Source organism: Myripristis murdjan, chromosome 11 (genome assembly GCF_902150065.1).
Source record: "Myripristis murdjan chromosome 11, fMyrMur1.1, whole genome shotgun sequence".
NCBI lineage: Eukaryota > Metazoa > Chordata > Actinopteri > Holocentriformes > Holocentridae > Myripristis > Myripristis murdjan.
Genome location: NC_043990.1, coordinates 4189094 through 4213922, shown reverse-complemented (window position 1 = coordinate 4213922; position 24829 = coordinate 4189094). Strand labels below are relative to the sequence as shown.

Here is a 24829-nt window from a genome sequence, read left to right as displayed (position 1 = left end):
ACGCAAAGACGCATGGGAACATTCTGCACCGACGCTGCAAGGAAATTAAAAAAAAAAAAAAAAAAAAAGTTAATCTCCACGACACTTTGTAGACTGTCGTTTCCGCCTTATAGTGCAGAAATTCAAAATAAAAGTTTATATTAAAAAAAAAAAAACACGCAGGGTCTCAGCTGGCGAGAGGTGAAATAAATTTGAGTAAACAGATTCTCATAATATATGTCTTTGTTCGGTGACTGCCAGAAATTAGCAATACATAGCAGATCTACATAGCTGTACTAAACACAGGTAATGCAGTTAATTACACTGGTTTCAGAGGCCAGGTGTGATGTTGCAGTCACTTAACAAAATACTAAATCTGGACTACTAACCTAATGTTATGCTATTGCAAAAAATACATCAAAAATAACAAAAATAAAAGCAAGTTATTTTAAGTAATATCCCTACTATATTCATAAATACACTCTAAATGTTACTAAATATGTTACATTGAAGTCTACGGTATTATCTGCTATTTCTTTTCGCATATAAATTTATAGTGAAGTATCGTGTAAATGTCTCTCTCTGTGTGTGTGTGTGTGTGTGTACGTATATAATGTGTATTTCAAACTTTATTAACTTAGCCGTGTGAGGTTTAAGGCTTTCATTTTGAAAAGCGCTGACCGGATGTGGCTGGTGGATGCTGCTCACTTAGCGGCTGTGTTAAAAAAAAAAAAAATGACCATCGTCAGATTCGGCGAACTATCGGTGCCTTTTCTCCTGGCCGTTTTTTTGAACGCGTTAACAAACTAAACCATGCAGCGGACGGGCCCGCACACGGAGACGGGAGGAAGCCGGCGGTAGGTGGCGTGTCCCCGGACAGTTCGCGTCGCTCTGCGCGGCCGTGCGAGGCAGATGGGAGCCGTGCGCCCGTCTCGGTACATTTGGGGAGGCTAAAGGCGGAAGAGCCGCTGCGTTATCCACACACCGTAAGAGATGCTACGAGGCTAGCCAGCTATTTGTTGCAGGATGCAGGTGAAGCCCCGCGGCTCCGGCAGGTAAACACACACCGAGCGGACGGCCAACTCTTTAGCCGCTGTTGTGCCTGATGACCGGGCGGCTGCAGGGACTGTGCCGCCTGCAAAGCCCCAGTCCCACAAACCACAGCGCTAGCTAACGTTAGCCACAGGGATGTCGCTGTGACTAGTGTGTTTGTTTGTTTGTTTGTTGTTGTTGTTGTTGTTGTTGCTTTCTGTCGCCCTGCTTTCCTCCTTGTGGCCAGGAGACACACCGCAGATTTGTCTGTCTGTGTGTGTGTGTGTGTGTGTGTGTGTGTGGTAGCAGTTAGTGAAGCTGGAGGGAAGGAAGTGAACTGCTACACACACACACACACACACACACACACACACACACACTCAGAGCAAACAGAACAGTCTCTGCTGCTCATTTGAACGGGAGTGCACGGGACTTTTTGATAATCACTGCCTTGCAAATAAGTTTGCTCGTCAGTCACATCCTGTGCACGGAACCTGTCCCACAGCCCGGCTCTCATTTTCCCATGCACCAAACACACAAGGCCCACAATTCATTTACAGTTTCAGAAATTTCGGTTGTACTTCTCTCAGTTGTATTTACATTAGGACTGGGCTGTATATAGATTATTATATCAATATCATGGGATTTTGGATATTGTGAAGTCTTGATATGGCACAAGTGTCTTTTCCTGGCTGGCCCACCCCTGTGTAAACTAAACCACAGTGTCCTGTCTGCATCCAGTTTTAAGTGAACACCTGTAGCTGAGTCACTTTGTGCACAAATTACATTACCTCTGCAGGAGCAGTGCGTTGTGACAGAGCCAGGTGCACGTCAGACTGGCTTTGCACAATCGGTGTAACTTTTGTGCAAGTAGTTGCAGGTTGCAAATTAAACTTTTAACTGTTTGCTGTGTCACCCGACTGATTTTGAACATTGCCATGATGGTGCAAACCCAGCTCTTGCTTTTCATTGGCTGTTTCCACCACAGAGCTCTAACACCGCTGAGTTGCATTAAAGTTGCATCTTGTAAAACACACCTTGCTGCCAGGCACGGTACGTGTTACAGAGGCAAAGCCAACACCTTGCCGAGATGAACAGAACAAACAGAGAGCCACAGCAAACAGCACATGTTGTGCACTGAGGCCGCGTTCAGACCAAATCCGGTAGTGCAGGAAAAACTATTCATTTGAATGGGGGGAGTGTGTTTAGACTTCGGCATGCAGCCGTCCAGTAAGAAGGTGAACCTCAATTAACTTTTGGAGGAATGCAACCCAACGTCCAAGCATGGGGGCACAGAGGACATTGATTTGACAACATTAAAAGTAAAGTTACACTTCATTTAAAAAAAATGATAGAAAGAGAATGAGCAAGCTGGGAAGACTAGAGTGAGAGAGAGAGAGAGAGCAGCGGTGGTCAAGCGAGCTAGAGAGTGAATGAAGAGAGGGAGCGGCGGTCGCGAGAACAAAGCAGTGAATCAGAGAGGTAAAATGTCATTTTTTAAATTGTTTTGCTGTGGCTACGTTGCAGAACACAAATAAACCACAACCCTGCGGGAAAGTGCCATGTCGCTGAATTTGGTCTTCGTGCAGCTTTAAGGTGTAGGAATGTCATGCAGGACGGCAGGAAAGTGAGTTTGGCCACCAAAAGTAGAACATGCTTCCTGCAGAGTTCAGGCGTCTGGGGCGAGCGTTGAGGGTCGAGCGTCTCAGACAAACTGCTTAAATGCATTTCTGAGACACACACTGGACAGATAAACCTGTAAGTCTCTCGAAACTCAATCTGAGCTGCACAAAACTCACCGGGGAGCGGATATTATGGCTGCAAGGTGCTTGGACGCATGTGTGCGCTCGGTGATCCGCCTCAGAACAGTGGCTGTCATGCAGTTTCCCAGCCACAGGTGGCAGCACTGAGCGCAGCGTAGCCCCTGAGCATCTTGACGCAGCCGTGTTACCTGGCTCCCAGTGACTTTTTTTTTTTTTTAGGGCACAGGTGAGTTTCAAGAGGGATCGTTCAGTTTATTTGACGAGTATGAGGAGTATTTTCGATATCGTAATATTGTGATGTAGCGTCTGGTTTTAAAGACTGGCCTACGGGAAAGGGATGCAGTTTTCTGAACACATTAGGCCAACAGAGCAGACACACACACACACACACAGGGAGAGAGAGACAAAGAGGCGAGGCGGGGCAAACCAGTGTGTGTGTGTGTGTGTGTGCAGCGAGAGACCCAGAGGTGTAGGCGTGTGTGTGTGTGGGAAAGAGGAGTGAATTGAACAGCAAGGTGAGCAGGTTAAAATCGCTGGAGTGAAAACACTAAAATATTGTGATATGTTTTCTGTCCGTGCCGCCGTCACAGTGTCAATCTGTCAGTGTGTTTGGGAGCTGTGGGAGACGCCGGGTGGACGTGTGCTGTTCCTGCTGAATCATCATATCCACATGGCTTAATGTTTATCAAAAATGTTGTATAAATACGTTAGGAAAGCACCAGTAGTCATCCCTACAATATGGTCACAATATCAATATCAAAGTATTCGGTCCAAAAATATTGTGATATTTGATTTTGTCCACATCACTGAGCCCTAAGTAAAGGCATAGGTACAGTATGTGCTGTCAGGTGTGTGAAGTTTTAAAAAAATATATATATTTATAGCGTAGTTGTGGGCTCAGCTGGGTGAAGGTCTGCAGCAGAACAGGACCGTGCAGAGTAAAAATAATTTATTGAGTCTCCAGCTGAGGGTGAAACCACCGGGGAGCCGTCAGGAGCTGCAGCCAGAGCCGTCTGTGCAGAGAGGGACTGGAACCAGCGAGGCCCCCGGTGCTGCCCCTCACTTCCTGATGGAACTTTTAATAGGTTAACGTTGCCAGGCAACAAATACAGGACCAGCCCGCCTGCAGCTGATATTGCCTAGCAACTGAATGTAGCTCCAGGAAGTAAAAAACGGATTCACAGGAGGCTTGGGAAAGTTGCAGGCCTCCAAAAACAGACACAAATCAGCAGAACCGTAGATTTCAGTGTCAAATTTTAACGGCTGCACAGGATGAAGTGAAGTAATTAGGGTGAACTCTTATTTCTAGTTGCTTCCCCTCCTGCTAAGGACACTAGAAAACATCCTGACATCCTGATCAGGCCCAAGACAAAAAGACTGATGATTATTTAAAAGGGTTTTAGCTTCTCAGGTCATATATGAACTTGTCTTTTGTTAATATCCAGTCAGTGTCCACTTTATCAGCTCCACCTGTATAATCTAATCTAATCCAGTCCAGCTGTTGTGCCATCAAGTTTCCTCTCCTGCTGCCTGTAATGCTCAGCTTGTCTTGTTGTCATGGTAACAGAGGTGTTCATTCACTTCTGTGTTTGGCATTGAGCTCATAGTTAGTGCTGCTGTTGGACTGGACTGCACTTTACTGACAGCTGTTTCCACTATTCTGTCCCCCCTCATTGAATATAAATAGGGCAGGACAAAAAATTAGAAACCCCTCTCAGTATAATGCAGTCCAGTAGCAGACCTCTGCAAACTACAACCTCAGTAATAAACACAGAATTAAAGTGACACATTCTGCACAATGTCAACACAAACTGAACATTATAAACTTTGTTAAAAGGTAGAGTTTATGGCAGAGCTGCTGATAAAGTGACACTGAGTGCACGTTGTAAATTATTTCCAGTGCATCAAGTTAGGCCAAACTGGTAAAAAGTGTCATCACATTCTAGTTTTGTCCCACTTGTGTCGCTGCTTGGGTCCAAAGTTATGTTTAAAGTTGAGGTTGTGGTGTTTTTAATGTTTTAAATTATTATATGACTGTTTTAGATGACATTAAGGCAAAATTACAATGTTTATTTTAATTTCAAATTTTCTCTTGCAATGCTCAGGTGGTAAAATTGCTTTCAAAGGCGGTGCGTCGCTGCTAAATGAATAGAGAAAACACTAGGTATCTCTAATTTTTAGTGACTTTCATGTTTTAAATTATGACTTAATTTGAAGGTATACCTGTTCCTCTGTGGGCCAAGAAACTTCTACAGGCCTTGAGGACAGAAAATATTTTCAGAGTGAATCAGATAAGCTAGAAAATGAACAGTTGTCAGAGGAAAAATGACTTGTTTCTGTTTCTTTGTCTTTATTTCTTTGACATTTTGGAGCGATTTGTATTTGGTTCATGGTTGGACAGTTAGAGGCCAGACCCTCTTTTAACGTGATGAATATGAGCACCAATCCACACTTCATTTTGTCTCCTTCTACCCATAATGCCTTGTGTTTTGGGTGCAGGCTGAGGGGACATTGCTCTCCCCCTGGACAAACGAACCAAACTCCTTTTAACTTGAGTTTGTATATTAACTTTTCCTGCGGTCACTCTCAAACTAATGTCGTGTTCAACTTCCCTCTGCAGGAATTAAGGATCAAATAAAGAAAAACTCATCGTACTTTATGGAGCCACAACAACCTTTAAACAAGTTGAATTGAGACCGCTTTGATACTCAGCTACACGCCGCGCTCAGAGACCCGCAGGATGGCGAGCAGGAGGAAGTCCACCACGCCCTGCATGGTCCCCCCGCGGGAAACCATAGACTCAGACCAGGAGATGGAGGACGTGGCCGACATGGCGGAGGACGAGGCCAGCAACGGGGCGGCGAGCGTCTCGGCCGAAGCCCCGGGTCTCTCCGAGGAGCGCGGCGAGGACGCGGACGCCCGGCCGGTCTCGGACCACTACATGGACTCCAACCTGGCGGAGGGAGGCTACGAGTGCAAATACTGCAGCTTCCAGACGGCCGAGCTCAACCAGTTCACGGTGCACGTGGACACGGAGCACCCCGACATCGTCCTCAACTCCTCCTACGTCTGCATGGAGTGTGACTTCCACACCAAGAGGTAGCACGCAGTGTGTGTGTGTGTGTGTGTGTGTTAGGGCAGGACATTAACTTTTTTTGTGTTCTCTGCTGACACCAAAACTCAGCTTGCACTCACTGCAAACCACACTGGATAAAAGTACCACCTGAATACAAAATGTTCACTATTTTTTTAGCAGGTGACTCGATTTACAAAAAGGCCACTTGTGTAAAGGAGCAGTTCACCCTAAATTTTCCCAGTAGGGCGTAACGGTTCAGTAACCCCACAGTTCGGTTTGTGTTGTGGATTTTGGGACACAATTTCAGTTTGTTTTGTACATTAGGGAGGAAAAAAAACAAAATTATTTTCAACGTTCTTTGTATTTTGTCTTATTTGCACATAGAACAGATTTGGGATAACAATACGACATCAACAAACGTTCTTTCAAAGGCAGAAGTCTACTTAGACTATTAAAAACAAACAAAAATATGTTGTGTGCTGTGGATTGAATGGTTCTTTTTTTTTTTTTTTTTTTTTGTACTTTTCCCGGCGAAGAACTCAGACTGCTCGTGTTCTCCGGCAGGAAATGTTTCCTACCAAACCGTGAGAGAGAAACCGCCCGTGTTCTGCTGACTCGCTCAGATTATTTCATACTGATTAATGGCAGGAGTTCAACCTCGTCCCTGGTCCTGAATTGAGTTTTCTTTTGTTCTGTTGTTGATGTTGTTGTTTTTTCTTTGGAAGATGAAACATGTTGAGCTTTTATTGACCGATCACGATGCGTGGCAGATCCGTCGCCCCGATGCGCCCCGCGGCCAACGCCATTAAAGTTTGCACGGCGTTGAGTTTGCTGCTGTGGTTTCATGTCAGCTTGCTCCAGAACAGCTGAAGGAAACGTGTTTTTGCTGTTTCCAGCTCCACAAAGAGCTCAAAGCAGCCAGGAAACGTCTCTGAGCCAAAACCTGCAGGGCAGTCCAAGTGTTTTAAAACCAAACTGGTGACATGGCCAGTTACCTCCGTCTGTCCTGGGGCTCCTCACTGGGGCTGGGACGATATGCTTAACTCCCGATTCGATACCATCACCATCATACTTTGGTGCCAATGAACGGCCTCGCTCTCTAGTTTGTGTCTGTGAAGTTTGCTGAGGCTGTGATTCTCCTAGAGGTCACTAGAGGTCATTTTCTCCAGCGACGTCCAGTTGGACAAAAGTCTCTGCCTGCAGTGAAATGGCTGCTATGGGGGCCAACATCATCACACAGGAATCAAATGTGGCTCATTGAATCCACAAGAGTCTCAGCTTTCCAGTCAAAGCCAACTGATGCAGCTCCAAGACTGTTTAGGCCCCAGTCTGCACACACACACCATTTTACAACAGGCCACAAGAACACATGTGGACTGCAGGCTTTGGGGCCCAAACTGCATGGGATTAGCAGAAGGTGGGCGTGTACAGTATCGATACTTGGCGTCTGTCTATCGATACAGTATGGCCACACAAAATATCACGATGCTATGCTGTATCGATTCTCCTCCATCCCTGATAACAACAGGATGATTCTCCGCTCTCTTGTAGGTATGACGCCCTGCTGGAGCACAACGCTCGCCACCACCCGGGCGAGGATAACTTCACACGGACGATGGTGAAGCGAAACAACCAGACCATCTTCCAGCAGACGGTCAACGACCTCACCTTTGACGGCAGCTTCGTCAAAATGGAGGACGAAGAGGCCGAGGACACGTCGCGCAAGGGCATCGCCCTGAGCAAGACGCCCATCATGAGGATCAAGAGCAAAGCCGAGCCCAAGAAGTTCGCCGGCTCGCACAAACTGACCGCCGCCGCCTCGGCCGACGACGTCATCAAGGTGGAGAGCGACGACGAGGACGACGACAACACGGAGCCGCCAACGCTGTCGCCCGCGCCCGTCCACGCCGCCGCCGCCGCCACGCCGCGGCTGGTGGCCGTCTCCACCCCGACGCAGATCTCGGTGCAGCCCGTCCAGCAGAGCATCGTGGTCAACAGCCCCAACGTGCTGCAGATCAAGAGCGGCTCCAACGCGGGCGGCGCCGCCGTGCTGCCGCCGGGGACGCTGGCCCAGGTCCTGTCGGCGCTGCAGAACCAGCAGAACAGCCCGCAGACGCAGACGCAGCTCCTCATCCCCGTCAGCAGCATCCCCACCTACAACACCGCCATGGACAACAACGTCCTGCTGGTCAGCGCCTACAACAGGTACCAGGCCGCCGCGAGCCTCTGGGCACTTCAAGTCAAGTCAAGCTTTATTTATACAGCACATTTAAAAACAACAAAGGTTGACCAAAGTGCTTCACAGAGTAAAGAATTAGTAAAATATGCTAAAATAAGATATACTAAGAACAGAATAATTTCAAGTCAAAATAAATCAAGATACAAAAGATAAAAGATAAAAAAAAAAGATAAAACATGGAGAAACGAAAACACACTGCAAAAACTCAAAATCTTACCAAGATAATTTGTCTTATTTCAAGTCAAAATATCTCATTACACTTAAAATAAGACATCATCTCAGAAGTAAATTGTTTTTAGACCATTGTCTCTTGTTTCAAGTGAAAATTTGCTTGTTTCATTGGCAAAATTTGCCAGTAGAAAAAGTGAAAATTCACTTGAAATAAGTGAAAATTAGCTAGAAACAAGAAACAAATTTTGCCAATGAAACAAGCAAATATTCACTTGAAACGAGAGACAATTGTCTAAAAACAAGTTACTTCTGAGGTGATCATGTCTTATTTTAAGTGTAATGAGATATTTTGACTAGAAATAAGACATTTTTGACTTGAAATAAGACTTTACACTGATGATCTGTATGATAAATATTTTACAGTGGGTGGTGGCAGGGCTCTAACACAATACAAAGTGAAGTGGTCATATTTATTGATTTTATTTTTTGTTTGTTTTTCAGTTCAGTTACATTTCAAGTCCAAGAAGATCCATTGTAGATAAGGTTTTTTTTGTTGTTTGTTTGTTTGTTTTTTAAGTACAATGAAAGCGTTAGTTCCCAAAAAACTTCTCAAAATCAAATAATCCTGATCTCAATATCAACCAAAATAAAAAGGTTTTTATTTTTTGCCGTAATCATTCAGCATAATAACACCTTATCATTTGCTGTTGTTGTGAGCAAAGTGTTTTGCCACATCAGTCGTTCAGTTAAAGCTCTGTTTAGCGTGATAGTGTTTTGTTTTTTTGTTTTTTTAACTGAGGACAGGCTTGAAACTGATTTGCAGATATCAAAGATTTAAAACAACTCATCAGCAGCCATTATCACCCACTTTTACTGCATTTTTACTGCTTTTTAATGCGGCTGCGGGCAGTAAAAATCTTACTCACCGGTCGTTCAGGAATAAGAGTTTTCCTCACAGACAGCTCTGTTGTTTTTGTCAAACAGGGAATATTGTGTTTTGGAAGGAAACGCTCCCTGAGCGCTAACAAAGTTACGGTGTATAGAGCAACTCGTATATTTGCAAAAAGCCTTTCAGGGCTCATTTTTCCATTGAAATGGATGTATTTTTTAAAATGACACTGCAGGGTTTTAATACGGTTTAATGGCCCAGCGTCACTTCACAAATACACAAACGTGAACTTTCAGTTAAAATAAGACTTTTTTTTTATTTGTTTGTTTGTTTTTTGTCTTCCCACCAACAGTAGAGCTGCTATTCCCTCGTGGCTGTAATTGTAATCACTTTTTATATTCCCTCTGCTGCCTGGTGATTTTGTTTTTCCCTTTCCTGTGAAATGGTTTGCAGTACATTTCAGAGAACAGAACTAAACTGTGTCCCGTCGTTTGGTGTCGCAGGTTCCCGTACCCCTCGGTGTCGGAGATCATGGGCTTGTCGTCGCAGACCAAGTTCAGCGAGGAGCAGATCAAAGTCTGGTTTTCTGCTCAGAGGCTGAAGCACGGAGTCAGCTGGACGCCCGAGGAGGTGCGTGGCTTCACACAAGGTCACATCACCATCGCCTTCACACACACAAACCTGACTGATGCTCTCTGGTCGGCGTGAGCGGGGAAAAAAAAAAAGCTGCATGGAGGCACTTTTTTTTTTTTTTTTGTTTCCAGGTCTGTGGATGTGTGGAACAACATCAGCATTTCTTTGCCCTCTCCTGTCTCTCTGAGCTGAGCTGCTGCTGGGTGGGGGGGAGAAATGCATCAAATTAATCTTTAAGGGCCGTGCCAGTGATTCTGCACGTTGAGCCAAATATCTACAAAACGTATAAACTTCACGTTTCTGCTGCTCTCCTCCCAGAGCGAGCAGTGGGGTTTCAGAGCTGCCACATCACTCCTCCTCCCTTTCCTCCAGCCGCTGGTTTCCATTCATTCCACGACGATATGAACATGAACTTTCAGAGCCTTCACACTTTCTTCACTCCAGTTTTCCATCAGCGGAATAAAGTCCTCCACATGAGTTTTCCTAAAAGCAGCAGCACTGTTGTGTGTTGTTTAGTTTAGACAACTTGATTAATCCCAAAGGGCAATGCAGTTCAGCAGTCCGCCAAGACCACACATACATAATACACACATACACACATACATGCATACAAGTGGGTGCCTGCACACAGTAATACACTTAGTTCAAGCATAACGATGCCCCTTGTAACTACCCCAGAGACTACACAGCAGCCTCTGACAATAGAAGGAAAGAAATGAGTATGGTAAGCCATAAAATCAATCAGTAATAAATAAACAATAAATAAATAGGCACAATCAGTGTTAAGTGATCAGTCAGTACGAAAAGTCATTCTCACAGGCTTGTGTCAAGGTTTAAACACTGCAAAAACTCAAAATCTTACCAAGATTATTTGTCTTATTTCAAGTCAAAAATGTCTTATTTCTAGTCAAAATATCTCATTACACTTAAAATAAGACATGATCACCTCAGAAGTAACTTGTTTTTAGACAATTTTCACTTGTTTCAAGTGAAAATTCACTTGTTTCATTGGCAAAATTTGCCAGTGGAAAAAGTGAAAATTCACTTGAAATAAGTGAAAATTAGCTAGAAACAAGAAACAAATTTTGCCAATGAAACAAGCAAATTTTCACTTGAAACAAGAGACAATTGTCTAAAAACAAGTTTCTCCTGAGGTGATCATGTCTTATTTTAAGTGCATTGAGATATTTTGACTAGGAATAAGACATTTTTAACTTAAAATAAGACAAATAATCTTGGTAAGATTTTGAGTTTTTGCAGTGAAAGTCTTATAGCAGAAGGGGATAGAAGATCTTGAGAGACGATTTGTTCTCCTAGGTGGGGCTTTGAGACGACGTCCTGAGGGCATAAGCTGGAACTCAGCAGACAGAAGGTGGTCATGCTCTTCCATGATCGCCTTTGCCTTTTTAACCACCCGCTCGTCCCAAAGGGAACACAAGTCCTCCTGCTGCACCCCGATTATCTTTGAGCACACCTTCACAATATTGCTCAAACGATTTTTATCTTTAACACACAAGCCGTTATGCCAACATATAAAGGAAAAGCACTGAACCCTCCTGCTAACACTGAAGGAATTTAACTTCCTACGTAGGTAAATCCTCTGTTGACCTGTGTGTTGTGTTGTGATGACTTGAAATCGAAGCAGAACATTATAAGGTGGCTGATTCAACCATAAATTCACATTTTGATCATATGCTGTGAAATCTTAAGGTCCCTACATGATGAACAGGTCGAACATTCAAAGTTACAGGTATGGTTTTTTGTTAAAGAAAAAATGTGGTACAAAATCAGATCCCGAGGTTTGAAATAAGCAGAATAAACTCAAATCACCTCCTGAAAGTTAGTCTCCTCTCATGGAAGGATCAGTAAACGTGTGCGACCTCCTTTTTGTTGTTGCATCATTTCCATTTTCTTAAACTGCCTTTTTGCTTCGTTGTTAAGGTGCTCTGAAACTTTATTTTGAAAGTGTTATAGAAATGATTGCTGTTGCTGGTTGTAAACACTTTTTTGATATGTACAAAAACAAAGGTCCATTGATATAGATATACATTTATCAGTCTTTATAAAGCTGCTCAGCCTCTCACTGTTTATTAAATTGTCTTCCAGCTTCATCAGGAGGAGGAAATCCCTCATATCTTATGTTTTCACAGCAATATTACAGTTTATTATTTCACTGTTTTGTTTTTTCTGCTCGGTCGCAGGTGGAAGAGGCGAGGAGGAAGAAGTTTAACGGCACGGTGCAGACCGTCCCCCAGACCATTACCGTCATCCCTGCCAACATCGCCGCCGCCACCAACGGCCTGCAGTCCATCTTCCAGACCTGCCAGATCGTCAGCCAGCCGGGCCTCGTCCTCACCCAGGTCGCCGGGAACGGCGGCACCGTGCCGGTCGCCTCGCCCATCACGCTCACGGTGGCCGGCGTGCCGAGCAGCCAGCCCAAAGCGGCCGAACCGTCGGCGTCTGAATCAAAGAGCCAGATGTCGGCGTCCTCGACCAGCAACCCGCTCAGCCCCGACGCTCTGGGCACCAAACCCAAGAAGTCCAAGGAGCAGCTGGCGGAGCTGAAGGCGAGCTACAGCCGGAGGCAGTTCGCCACGGAGGCGGAGATATCGCGGCTGATGCGGGTCACCAACCTCACCAAACGAGCAATAAAGAAGTGGTTCAGCGACACGCGCTACAACCAGAGGAACTCCAAGGATCACCACGGAGTCGTGCTGAGCGAGGCGCTGCCCGCCGGAGCGGTGCCGTCGGGGGGCGCCGGAGGGAAGAACAGCAGCAGCAACTGCAGCAACAGCAGCAGCAGCAGCAGCGGCAACAACAACACGACCATCATCATCGACTCCAGTGACGACGCCAGCGACTCGTCCCCGACGTCGGCCAACGCCCCGGGGTCGGCGTCCTCCTCCAGCGACCCGCGGGTCAAATTCCGCCACGCCTTCCCCGACTTCACGCCGCAGAAGTTCAAGGAAAAGACTCCGGAGCAGCTGCTCGTCCTGGAGGCCAGCTTCCAGAAATCCGACACGCCCTCGGACGAGGAGCTGAGCCGGCTGCGGGCGGAGACCAAGCTGACGCGGCGGGAGGTGGACGCCTGGTTCACCGAGAGGCGGAAACTGCCTCCGGCCGCAGACCCTAAAGACGGCGACGCCGAGGGGGAGGCGGACAAGGCAAAAGCAGCCGCCACGCCTTCCTCGTCGACGCAGGAGCGGCAGACCACGCCCCCTTCCAGCAGGAAGATGTTGAAGAAGACGCCGGAACAGCTCCACATTCTGAAGATGGCCTTCGTGCGCACGCAGTGGCCCACGTCCGAGGAGTACGACAAGATGGCGGAGGAGAGCGGCCTGCCGCGCAGCTACATCGTCAACTGGTTCGGAGACACTCGCTACGCCTGCAAGAACAGCAACCTGAAGTGGTACTACCTCTACCAGAGCGGAAAGGTGCTCTCACTTTGCTGCATTTTCACACAAAACATAAAATAACGCAGAGGCTGATAAATATCCATGTTTTGACTCAGTATCATCCCTCAGCTCTGAGACAGAGTTTCTATGTATAGACCTTTTTTTTTTTATTTTAGTTACTTTTTATTTTAGTTACCATCTATGTGTTGCATGTTTCTAACACACTACAACATAATGGAAAACACCAACTTTTCACTTTTGTTAGCATTTTTAATGGAGAGCACTGTGTTAGGCAGCACTTGTGTGTTACTGTAACAGGCTGTAACAGGGCATCCGCGGGGTCTTGAAAAGTATTAAAAGGTGATAAATCAATTTTGGGAAAATTAAGACCCTTAAAAAGTATTAAAAAGTCTCATCACGACTTTATAAAGCCTTAAATTTTGAAAGTATTTTTTCTGAATTAGCTGTCCAAGAGTTTGAGTCCCAAAAACATCGTAAAAGTGGGTGAATTTATTCATTTTTATTAAAAAACAAAGAAGAACAGGTACATAAAAAATGAGGCTATTGTGGGTGCGTTGGTAAATTGTCTCTGAGAGCGCCAGAGCAGGCGGGCGGGCGGGTGGAAATTCAGAAGCACAAAGTACGCTCTGTTGTATCTCTGTTGTATCAAACTAAAACTGTTGAGTTAAAAATATCACTGATGTAAATGGTTACAGCTTGAAGTGGCGGTGAGGTATTAAAAAATATTGAGAAGGTCTTGAAAAAGTCTTAAAAAGGTATAAAAATTAACTTCAAGATCCCTGCATAGACCCTGTAAGTGCTTCCCTGTGGGGGGCTGAAACAGAAAGAAGCCGTCTGAAGGCGTATTCTTGTGTTTCTGCCGTTTCAGGTGGACGAGGCGCTGAACGGCGGAGCCAAGAGCCAGAAGAAGTCGAGGAAGCGTTTCCGTGGCTGGTCCAGGAGGACGCGCCGGCCCTACCCCTGCAGGCGCTCGCCACAGGGGGGCGCCGCCGCCGTGAAGGTCTGCATCTGAGTGTGTGTTTGCCACCACACACTGCTGGGCGGGTCCACACTCAGCAGCTTTCATATTTACAGCTCAGCTGCAGCACAACAAGGGAACAACGTGCAGTGGATTTAGCTCAGATCAGAGTGATTCTCTTTAAAATACAACGTGACCATCTGAAAACACCTCGTACCAAATGAAACAAACCCCAGAACTCCTCACTGGATAATAGTTCAATGCTGAGACAGTCTGTCGTTTGATTAGTTGATTGAAAAAATAAAATAAATAGAAAATACAATAATAAAATAATAATAAATATATAGATTATAACTTTGATAATAAGTTTGTCACAGTGGTCAAACACTGTCTGATTCCATCTTTATTATTTAGTTACTGAAGTTTGCTTATTTTTCTCCGTTCATTGCAAAATCCTGATAAATTTATCACTGTAAAATGAAAAAAAAAAAAAAAATCTATAATAATTTATCATTATAAAATTACTTTTTTATGGTCAAGCAAATTAAAGGCATCACTTGGGCTCTGTTAACTTCTGATTTAGCTTTTTTTTTTTTTTTTTCTTTTTGTAATTATTTTTTGACACTTAACGATCATCATAACATCTGAACTAACATCATAAAGTAAATCAGAAAGTAACCCTAAATCTTCTTTACGCATCAGTGGAGCCACCTGGACAGTGCACGTGCTTTTGTGGCAAAATTTACCATCATAACTCCAAACCCAATAAAAACCCTCGCAGAATTTAAGTACAACTCCAGCGACTTTTAATTTAATCGTCCAGGACACGGACAGACAAAATCAGGTGTGTGTTCTGCAGCCTGGCCTGTCTCCTGATGAAAGCTCCTGCAGCTGATGTGTGTTAGTCAGCAGCCAGGATTTTTAAATTGTACTTAGCTGTGTAATAATTAAGGCTTTTAAAATATTTATAATCAATCGAACGGTGTGCCTTGGATGCCCCTCAGGTACACCGACTGTATTCTGCACAGGATGTTTATTTAAAAAGGAGACGAGCTTTAGCGTCTTCTCCCTCTCTGTGTTTTTATGGAATAATCTGATATTCTGTGTCGGTTTAAATCGGTAAACTCTTCCTCCTCCTCCTCCTCCTCCTCCTCCTGTGTGCAGGTGAAGACGGGCAAGGAGTTCCTGAAGGAGCACTACCTCAAGCACAGAGCCTTGAGCGAGAAGGACCTGGACGAGCTGGTGGCCAAGTCCAGCATGAGCTACGAGCAGGTGAGGGACTGGTTCGCCGAGACCGCCAGGAGGGTGGAGGAGGGCCGCGAGCCGTTCAGCGACGAGGAGGCCGAAGGAGACGAGGAGGACGAGGAGGCCGAGGAGGCGGAGGCGGAGCACGCGGACAGCGAGGGCGAGATGGAGGTGAAAGAGCAGGGCGAGGAGGCGACCGACGACGACCACATCGAGGAAGAGGAGGAGGAGGAGGAAGAGGAGGAGGAGGAGAAGGTCGACGACGAGGTGGAGGAGGAGGAAGAGGTGATAGAGGAGGAGCCTCAAGGTGACGGCCAATCACAGCCTCAGGCAGAGGAGCAGACATGAGCAGCTAGGTGGGTGTTTTACTTCCCGCTTCACTAAAACAACTTTCCACCCGGTAAAATGACGAGGAGTGTTTCAGGGTGTGGCTGTGGTGACAATAAACTCAACAGCTGAACATGAGGCCTCAAAAAAAAAAAAAAAAAAAAAAAAATCCAGACCTTTCTCTGTGTGGACGATCAAACATGAGCAAAACAGAGTCTGCAGCTGAAGTCGCAAGAAAAGCAAAGAAAAGTTTGTGGTTTGATTTCAGTCCAAACATATAAACACAAACATCCTCCCGGGGCTTAAATGGCAACAAATGTGCACTAAAATCAGTTTTGTCATCAGCTGTAATTTAATTTTTTAATTTTAATTAAATTTTTTGTTTAATCAGTATTTTTTAAATATATATTTACTATACACATACACTACTCACAAAAAGTTAGGGATATTCGGCTTTCGGGTGAAATTTCAGGATGAACCTAAAATGCATTCTAACCTTTACAGGTGAACTTAATGTGACCTTCTGTAAACTTTTGAATGCACATGTCCAACTGTTCAATGTTTCAGTACTTTTTGCACAAGTTGCTGTTCTCTAACAAGGAGCTTAACGGCAAAATTCACATCAGGTGTTTGATGCTCCAGCTCATCGAGGTCGTATCATTAGGGAACGGCTGCTGGAGACTGGGGTACCTCAGATGGAGTGGCCTGCACTTTCTCCAGACCTGAATCCCATAGAAAACCTATGGGATCAGCTGAGTGGCCGTGTAGAGGCTCGGAGCTCTGTACCCTAGAACCTCAATGTCCTGAGGGCCGCCCTTCAAGAAGAGTGGGATGCCATGCCTCAGCAGACAATAAGTCGACTTGTGAACAGCATGAGACGTCGTTGTCAAGCTGTAATTGATGCTCAAGGGCACATGACAAGTTATTGACACTGACATTTTTTGTTGTGGTATATCCACCACTGTTGTTGGCTTTTGTTTCAAGAAATTGTTTGAGATGAGGAAATCACCAGTGTATGCTTCTACTTAAATGCCCTACTTTCATGATATAATATCACTGTAGCGTGAACATTTTACATTTTCCATAAATTTCACCCAAAAGCCAAATATCCCTAACTTTTTGTGAGTAGTGTATATATATTGTTTTAAGTTAACATGTGTTTAACCAGGATATAACCACACTGGAAACGACATCTCTTAAACAAGTGGGCCCTGGCCAAGAGACGCAACTCCCACACTTTAAAAAAAAAAAAAAAAACATTAAAACATCAAACTGCACCTCTTGAGCATGTGGCTACTCTATAGGGTTAGTGAATATTTTTAATGAGTTTATTAACTAGGTTGTAAACACTTTGTAAATCATTAACAAACAGGATGACAAACACTGATGCAGGCTTACTATAGGGGTTAGTCTTCTTATAAGGCAGTACCGATGTTTTGCCTTCATTATTGTCTCAAAAAGAGAAATCTGCAGCTGCATGAAGCTCACAAAATAACTCACATGATGCACGTTCCCTTTACACTTCACCATGCACTGCCTTTGAACTGCTCTAGCATAAATCAGAATGATTGAAATACAAATACAGACTAAGTTTAAAAAAAAAAAAATGCAGAGATTAAGAGACGGTAATGCACACGCCCACAGAGAATCCCACATTATCTGCTCTCACCTCTGATGGACTGTTTTCTTACGTTAAGTTTTATCTGTTCAGCTCGTGCAGATCACGGTGTGGGCCGATGGTGATTTGATGGGAAATTCAAAAGTTAATGTCTTAGATTGCAACAAACGGATAGAAAAACTTTGTGTTTTTCCATTCCATTTGTTGCAATATATTCTCAGTGCATTTTCAAAAGAATGGGGCTTGTTTTACTGTCATATTGCTGTTTAAAAAAAACCCAACAGAAGTCAGCTGCAGGAGCCGAATCTGTTAAACCACCTCAAAATAATCTCAAACTCACAATCAACATTAAAACTGCAGTTTCCTTAAAAAATAACTTTGCACCGTTGTGTCTTTTTGACGTCTGAAGTGGCTTTTGTTGTCTTTCTTTTGCTCTCTTTTGATTTTTCTCACATCGGTCTTAAATCCAGCTCCTGGTGGCACTAAAGACGTTTTTATAAAGTCTTACATTTTGCTTTTCTCCATCCTGGTCCAACTGAGTCAGTCGTGTGTGTGAATATTTTGGTAATGAAAAGAAAACACACACACACACACACACACGTCAAACTTCCCCCAGATAAAGGGGGGAAAGAAAACGTTGAGGTGTAAACTGCGTAAGCCGTTAACAAGGGGAGTGTGTTTAATAATTTGCAGTGACAAGTCGACTGCGGCTCTGTTCCCCGCTGATGGAGATTCCTGTTCTCCCCGACATTACACTGTTATTTTCTTGTCTAAACGTATGAATAATTTTGAAATGGAGGAGAACAGAATCTGACGCGGGGCAGGTGAAGCTGACGTCTACAGTTTTCGCATCTGCGGCTGTTTATGCCGGCGGGATGGTAAATATTTATGAACACCCTCAGAAATGTTAGCAGCCGAATTATTTCTCCCGAACCGAGGTGGAGGGCCGGACCAAACATGTCATCTGTCTCTAACACTCGCGCATTTTTTATGCTTAACGTTCACCTTCAACCAATTTACATTTATATCAAGTTTGGATTGCATATGGCGGGTTTATTTTTGAGCTGCTTATGCTGACAAGACGGTTAATATTTATGAGTATTATTGCATAAATGTAGCAGTCATCCTCTATTATCCTGCGTGAGAGAAGGAAGTCCAGTTTAAACGGTTTAAAAAAGCAAAAACAAAAACAACAACACATTTTTTATGTTGTTTACAGCATTACATAACACATGCATCACATTTAAAAAAAAAAAAAAAAAAAAATGAAGGGAACACTTAATCATCACAGTATAACACCAAGTCAGTTAAACTTCAGCGATATCAGTCTGTCCATTTAGGCAACACAAGACAGAGAGAGTGAATCAGTTTCTCCTCCTTCGGTGCAAATGGAGGTGACAGCAGGTGGAGAGGCGACAGCAAGACGACGAGGAGGAGGAGGAGGAGGCCACAGACGGCCGCGCTCTCCTCGTCCCTCCTCACTGACTCCTCTCTAGTTTGCTGGTATCCTTGTCAGTACTTGTAGCGTGAGGCGATACCTGCAGCCCAGTCAGGTCACACAGGTGGTCCAGCATAACCATGCGCGGCCGTAAGGTTTTCTGTGTCTCCCAGCACAGTGCCAAGAGCATGGAGGAGCTACGAGGAGGCGGGCCGTTACACGAGGACAGGGCCGTCGAGGGCCACCAACCCAGCGGCAGGACCGGTGTCTGCTCCTTTGTGCAGGGCTCCTCCTGTCCCTCCCTGCTCAGAGACCTCCAGCAGGCCACTGCACTGCAAAAACTCAAAATCTTACCAAGATTATTTGACTTATTTCAAGTCAAAAATGTCTTATTACTAGTCAAAATATCTCATTACACTTAAAATAAGACATGATCACCTCAGAAGTAACTTGTTTTTAGACAATTGTCTCTTGTTTCAAGTGAAAATTTGCTTGTTTCATTGGCAAAATTTGTTTCTTGTTTCTAGCTAATTTTCACTTATTTCAAGTGAATTTTCACTTTTTCCACTGGCAAATTTTGCCAATGAAACAAGCAAATTTTCACTTGTTTCAAGTGAATTTTCACTTGAAACGAGTGAAAATTGTCTAAAAACAATTTACTTCTGAGGTGATCATGTCTTATTTTAAGTGTAATGAGATATTTTGACTAGAAATAAGACATTTTTGACTTGAAATAAGACAAATAATCTTGGTAAGATTTTGCGTTTTTGCAGTGTGGTGTGCCTCTTTCTGACCAGACTGTCAGAAACAGACTCCCTAAAGGTGGCGTTGAGGGCCCGGCCTCCTCTCCTGGGACCAGTGCTCACAGCCCAGCGCCGTGCAGCTCGACCGGAGCTCACCAGAGAACACCAGAGTCGGCAGGTCGGCCGCCGGCGCCTCGTCCTCTTAACAGATGAGAGCAGGTTCACACGTGAAGGTGAACGTTATCCTGCCTGTAACAGCGTCCAGCTTGAGTCCAGTACGATCGTGGGTCAGTGAACGCCTGAGGAGGGTCACACAGACCTCCATGTCCTGTTCGGCCCCGGGATGAAAGCCTCAGAGCCTCCTCCGGGCCCCGGGCTCCTCCTGGTGCGGGACAGCGCCCCGCCTCACGTGGCCAGAGGGTGCAGGCTGTTCCCGGGTAACGAAGGCATTGACCGGCCCTCACATTCCCTCGACCTAAATCCAGCTGAGCCCCTATGGGACGTTCAGTATCGGTGCACCTGACAGACGGACCAGGAGCTCCCTGATGCCCTGGTCCACGTCTGGGAGGAGCCCACCGCTAATTCACGTTGGATCAGCCTGTGATTTCAGTTTTTTACTTTGATTGTCAGTGTGATTTTGGCTTCCACTGACCATCATTACGTTGAGTTATACAATATAAAGATTTACAGCTTGAATAATTCGTTCATCAAGATCCAGTGTGTGATGTTTAGTGTTCCCTTAATTTTTTTTGAGCTTGGTGTTTCATGAAGGACATTCTCACTGGAACGACTTTGTCCCAGCATCGATAAAGCCGCTGTTAAAAAAAAAAAAAAAAAAAAAAAAAAAAAGATCTGTAACTGGGAGGTGACGGACACTTAAATGCAACACCCACAATATTTGTTGACTTTTTTATTTGGTGTCGAGTTGCCGCTGGTGTAAACCCGTCTGTGTAGCTTGAGACGCAATTTCACTTCTCCTGTCAGTAAAGTATATCCTAATCTAATCTAATCTAATCTAATCTAATCTAACATTTTTGTCCACTCCCTGTATATCCACATCATACACACACTGAGCTGTTTTCACTGTTGATCCAAAACTAATACTTCTTTCCTTTTCTTTTTCTCATGAGTTGATCCTTGTGATTCAAGAATACATTATTTAGAAGCGATGCAGATCAAAACATTTACATCTGAGTGTGTGAAACTGAAATAAATAGATCTATGAGAGAGACAGAGAGAGAGAGACAGAGAGAGAGACAGAGAGAGAGCGAGAGAGAGAGAGAAAGAGAGAGAGAGAGAGAGAGAGAGAGAGATTGGATCCACGTCCTGCTGTTTCTCTGTTGTTGTTTTTTTTCTTTTGAAGATCTGGCTGTTGTTCTTGTAATTTGATCTGTTTCTTCCTCTCCTCTCTTCTCTCCTTCCCCAGAGTTTAAATCGTTGCTTCCCCCACCGTGGAGAGGACATGAAGGACAAAGTATGTCAGTGTTTCTCAGCTGGCGGGTCGGGACCCAGAGGCGGGTCGCCGCAGGCTCCGTCAGGGCCGCCGCCGGACAGCCGGACGGTTCAGACCGCGTCACGCCGTGATGGCACCGCGTGTCGGGGTCGCGACCTCTGGGTCCTGACGCAGTTTGAGAACCACTGGTATATGGAGACAGAGAGGGAAAAAAAAAAAAAAACGACAAAGAAACAGGATTTTGTTTTTGTTTGTTTGTTTGTTTGTTTTTGGCTAAACTGTGGGGACCAACCAGAGACAACAGACTGAAACGCAGGACGACGACGACGCCTTTCGCCAAACAGCATCAGCACGGGAGAGTCAGTGATGTAAGTTCCAGCTCCGCTCCTGTTAAAAAAAAACAAAAAAAAAAACAAAAAGAAAAAAAGAACGCTTTTTGGTGAAAACAACAGGGCTTTTATTTCGGCCTTTTGCGTTTTTCTTACAGAATTGATGTTTTACGGTAAACCTTGACACTTTGTACAAAGAAAAAAACAAAAAAACAACCCAGTACATTTCTAAGAGGTGAGACCTCGCAGCGTTTTTCTCGTAGGTTCAACAACTTTTTCAAAACGACGGACGAACCATCTGTCCTTTTCCCTCGAGGGGATCTGATCCAAACCCAAACCGACTGTCGAAAGCATTTTGGTTTCAGAGAAATGGTTTTAAAAACTACCCTGTTTTTTTTTTTTTTTTGTTTGGGAGGGGTTTGTTTTGTGAATAGACTACTTTAAGTCAGTGCCATTCTGTTTATAGGATTTTGTTTTTAAATCACAAAAAGAAAAAATCAGTGCTGGAGAAAATCCAGTTCAGCGTTTTTACCTTAGGTTTTTTTTTTTTTTTTTCCTCAAGTGATTTGTTAAGTCCCGACAAAATATAAAGGGGACTAAAGTCATTGTACTATTTCGCTATTATTGGTTGTTTGACATGGTGATGATTTCTATGTTTGCAGGCGTTTGGGTCCATTCAGTTTCAACAACATCAGTTCAGTGTGTGACTTCACCTGTAAACCGACATTTACAGAAAAAAATATAACAAACAGTCCGACCGCTCAGCCACCCAGTCACAACAGCACACAAGTTTTTTTTTTAACCATATCGAGTATTTCTAATTATGGCTCACACCACCTGAAGTTTAAATGGGAGTTAATGGAGACAATTTGATAAAAACAGCAGAATGCCTCCACTGCTTGAAGGAAAAATCCACCTTAAAAACAGTAAAACACTGTTAAGAGACGGCTGCCAGTGTTTTACATTCATGGGTCCATTTTGTTCTCCGGGCATTATGGGAAACGAAGGAAATCGTGTCGAGGCAGACGAGGCTGAGGTGAAGCGACTTTTAATAATTTAATGTCACATCGGGAGACTCCAGTGCTGGAAAAAACGAGTTGCCGGGGCCGTTGAGTGAAATTAGGGATGCGACTAATGATTTTCATCGTTGATTGATCACATTTTCAATTTGTGGATTGATTGTTTGGTGTTTAACGTGTGAAAAACAGTCCAACGTGATGTCATCAAATGTCTTCCTCAGTCTGACCAGCAGCCAAAAAAAAAACCAAAATATTAGTTTTACAAAGATATGAATAGAGAGAAAATAGACCGACTGAATCTGGTGTTTTTTACGTGATAAATAAACTAATCGATCTGATAATTTCAGTATAAACGTGTCACCGTATCCAGGGGAGGACTTTTCCTTAAAGTGCCAGTTCACCTGTTTTGAAAAGTGTCATGTTTTTTCCCCGGGCCTCCCAGCTCTTACTGGGACGGTAGTGGTGCTGCTGTCCTCTTGTCTCTGGTCCTGAGGGCTGGATCCTGGCTGGGAGCTCCACATGCTAACCGTTAGCCTCCCGCCATTGAGATGAACTTCCCCCCGGCTAACATTGTTACAACTAACCGCCTTAATCCACTCAAAGGAGGTTTAACTTTAACTTTACAGGTGTTACTTTCCAAAAGCAAAACAGCCAAGTGCTCACGGCTCATATTTTTACTTAAATGACTGTTTAAAATTATTTTTTCTTGTTATCAACATCCACAAAGATCCGGTAACTTCTGCACTTTCGGTATCACTCCGCGCCAGAGGAGCCGCAGCAGAGACAGGAGCAGATTGTTTACTGTAGTTTTTTGTTGTTGTTGTTGTTTTCCTCCAAACACATGAACACATGTTGGAGGGCAGAAATAACAACTTTAAGTACTAAAAGATATCTGACTTTCCTCTTTTCCTCCACTTGCTTCTGTCGCATGAAATCTGTTTTCATTTTTTTTTTCCAAAATTCTGTTTTGTTTTGATTTTTCTGAATTCTGTGTTTTTTTTTTTAAATTCAAGGACATTTGGTCATCAGAAGGTGTCTAATCATGTGGATGAATAGTTTCAACAATTCAGTAAGAAAATAATAACATTACACTTCTGTTAATCTAAGAAAGCGCTGTCATAAATGTGTCCATGTGGCTGCGCTGCTGAAAGTGATCATTTCTTCTTGCCAACACGCTGCCGCTCTCGGTTTTTAATGTCAGATTTGGATCGTAGGTGGTTCCTCAGGTTCATGGTTCATTCGGCGTAGGGCGCTGGGGAAAAAAAAAATCTGATAATGGTCGAGAAAACCCTGATTTTTATAAATTGCATCCACGTTTTGGCAAATTCCCTAACATTCCAGCTTTTGCAGTTGATGCCATGATGATTTCATGATTCCCGTGTTTTCTGCATCGCGGGAATCAGGAACCTTTAAGGCACCTGCCAGCCACCGTAGAGTCTGAGGAGCAGAACAGGGAACTGAGTCCCCCCAAGAAAATAGTTCCTCTGTTGATTTTTTTTTTCCTTCCGAAAAATAGTCAACTTTTTTTTTTTTTTTTTTTTTTTTAAATCATTTCGGTCTGCAAAAACTCTGCTACACATCATCAAACTGAGACTTTGTTTATGTAACAGTTTCAGAGGATTAAAGCGGCCATTTTTAAGAATGTTAGCCGGGGGGAAGGAGGTCAGCATTTAGCATTTGGAGGATCCAGTCAGGACCCAGCGCTCTGTGACGATGAGGAGGAGGAAGATAGCACCACTACTGTCCTACATCACAACACGAGGAGGGGGAAATAATATTTTTTTCAAAATGTGCGAACTTTCCCTTTAACTTCCAGTCTTGCAAAAAAAAAAAAAAAAAAAAAAAAAAAGACTAAGTGAACGCTGACCGTGTTGTTGTGACTGGGTGACCGTCGATGGACTGGAGAGGGAGTCGAACCCCAAACCCTGTGTTTTATGTCCTTTCCAAATAAAAAAAAAAAAAATACACAAAAAAACAAACAAAAAAAAACAAGGCATGCGTGCTCTACTTCAGGAAAAATAGGCAACTTTACCTCAGTCAGTTAAGCTACAGAGTTGGAAAGATTGTGACATTTACTCTCACGACAGTTTTCTTTTTTTCTACAGAATACTGTATGCATGAAAAGTGGGTCAGCACACACACACACAGTAATAATTATGTCTTTCAGATGGCGTTTTTTTTCTTTCTTTCGTTCCCTCGCCACCAAAGTAAAAGTGAATCACTTTAAAGAAAAAAAAAAAGGCGTAGTTATTAGTGCGTTTTTTTTCCTCAAATACGGGTGTACTAGTAAACAATATCTTTCAGGTGTTCCACAAAAAAATAAAAATAACAATATTTTAGGGACAAGAAACCACAAGCACTTGGCTCGGTTCCCATGGGAACCTTTTAACTTTTCTTATGCGGGAAAAAAAAAGAAGAAGATAAAGGCTTTTTTCTTTTTTTTTCTTCGTTTCTTCTTTCCTCCGCTCTCTCTCTCTCTCTCTCTCTCTCTCTCCTCCTGT

The 24829-nt window shown here is 44.0% G+C and overlaps 1 protein-coding gene across 2 annotated transcripts; it reads left to right on the top strand.

The window, feature by feature from the left end:
* Positions 1-699: 699 nt before the first annotated feature.
* On the top strand, positions 700-24317 carry LOC115367663 (zinc fingers and homeoboxes protein 1-like). Of its 2 annotated transcripts, none has more exons than XM_030063509.1 (8): positions 700-836; positions 5395-5873; positions 7402-8055; positions 9653-9779; positions 11984-13216; positions 14067-14198; positions 15321-15757; positions 20954-24317. In XM_030063509.1, the coding sequence occupies exons 2-7, from the start codon at positions 5515-5517 to the stop codon at positions 15747-15749; spliced, it is 2934 nt and encodes a 977-aa protein (XP_029919369.1). In that variant the 5' UTR covers positions 700-836; positions 5395-5514; the 3' UTR covers positions 15750-15757; positions 20954-24317. The 2 variants fall into 2 exon arrangements, with proteins under 2 accessions (XP_029919369.1, XP_029919368.1); XM_030063508.1 differs by having other exon boundaries at positions 700-1034.
* The last annotated feature ends 512 nt before the right edge of the window (positions 24318-24829 follow it).

Excerpts from the sequence above, each read along its gene's own strand:
- LOC115367663 (XM_030063509.1), top strand. The coding sequence starts at position 5,515 with ATGGCGAGCAGGAGGAAGTCCACCACGCCCTGCATGGTCCCCCCGCGG. Across the intron at positions 5,874-7,401 it reads TGTGACTTCCACACCAAGAG|GTATGACGCCCTGCTGGAGC; the intron begins GTAGCACGCAGT and ends GCTCTCTTGTAG. Across the intron at positions 9,780-11,983 it reads TCAGCTGGACGCCCGAGGAG|GTGGAAGAGGCGAGGAGGAA; the intron begins GTGCGTGGCTTC and ends GCTCGGTCGCAG.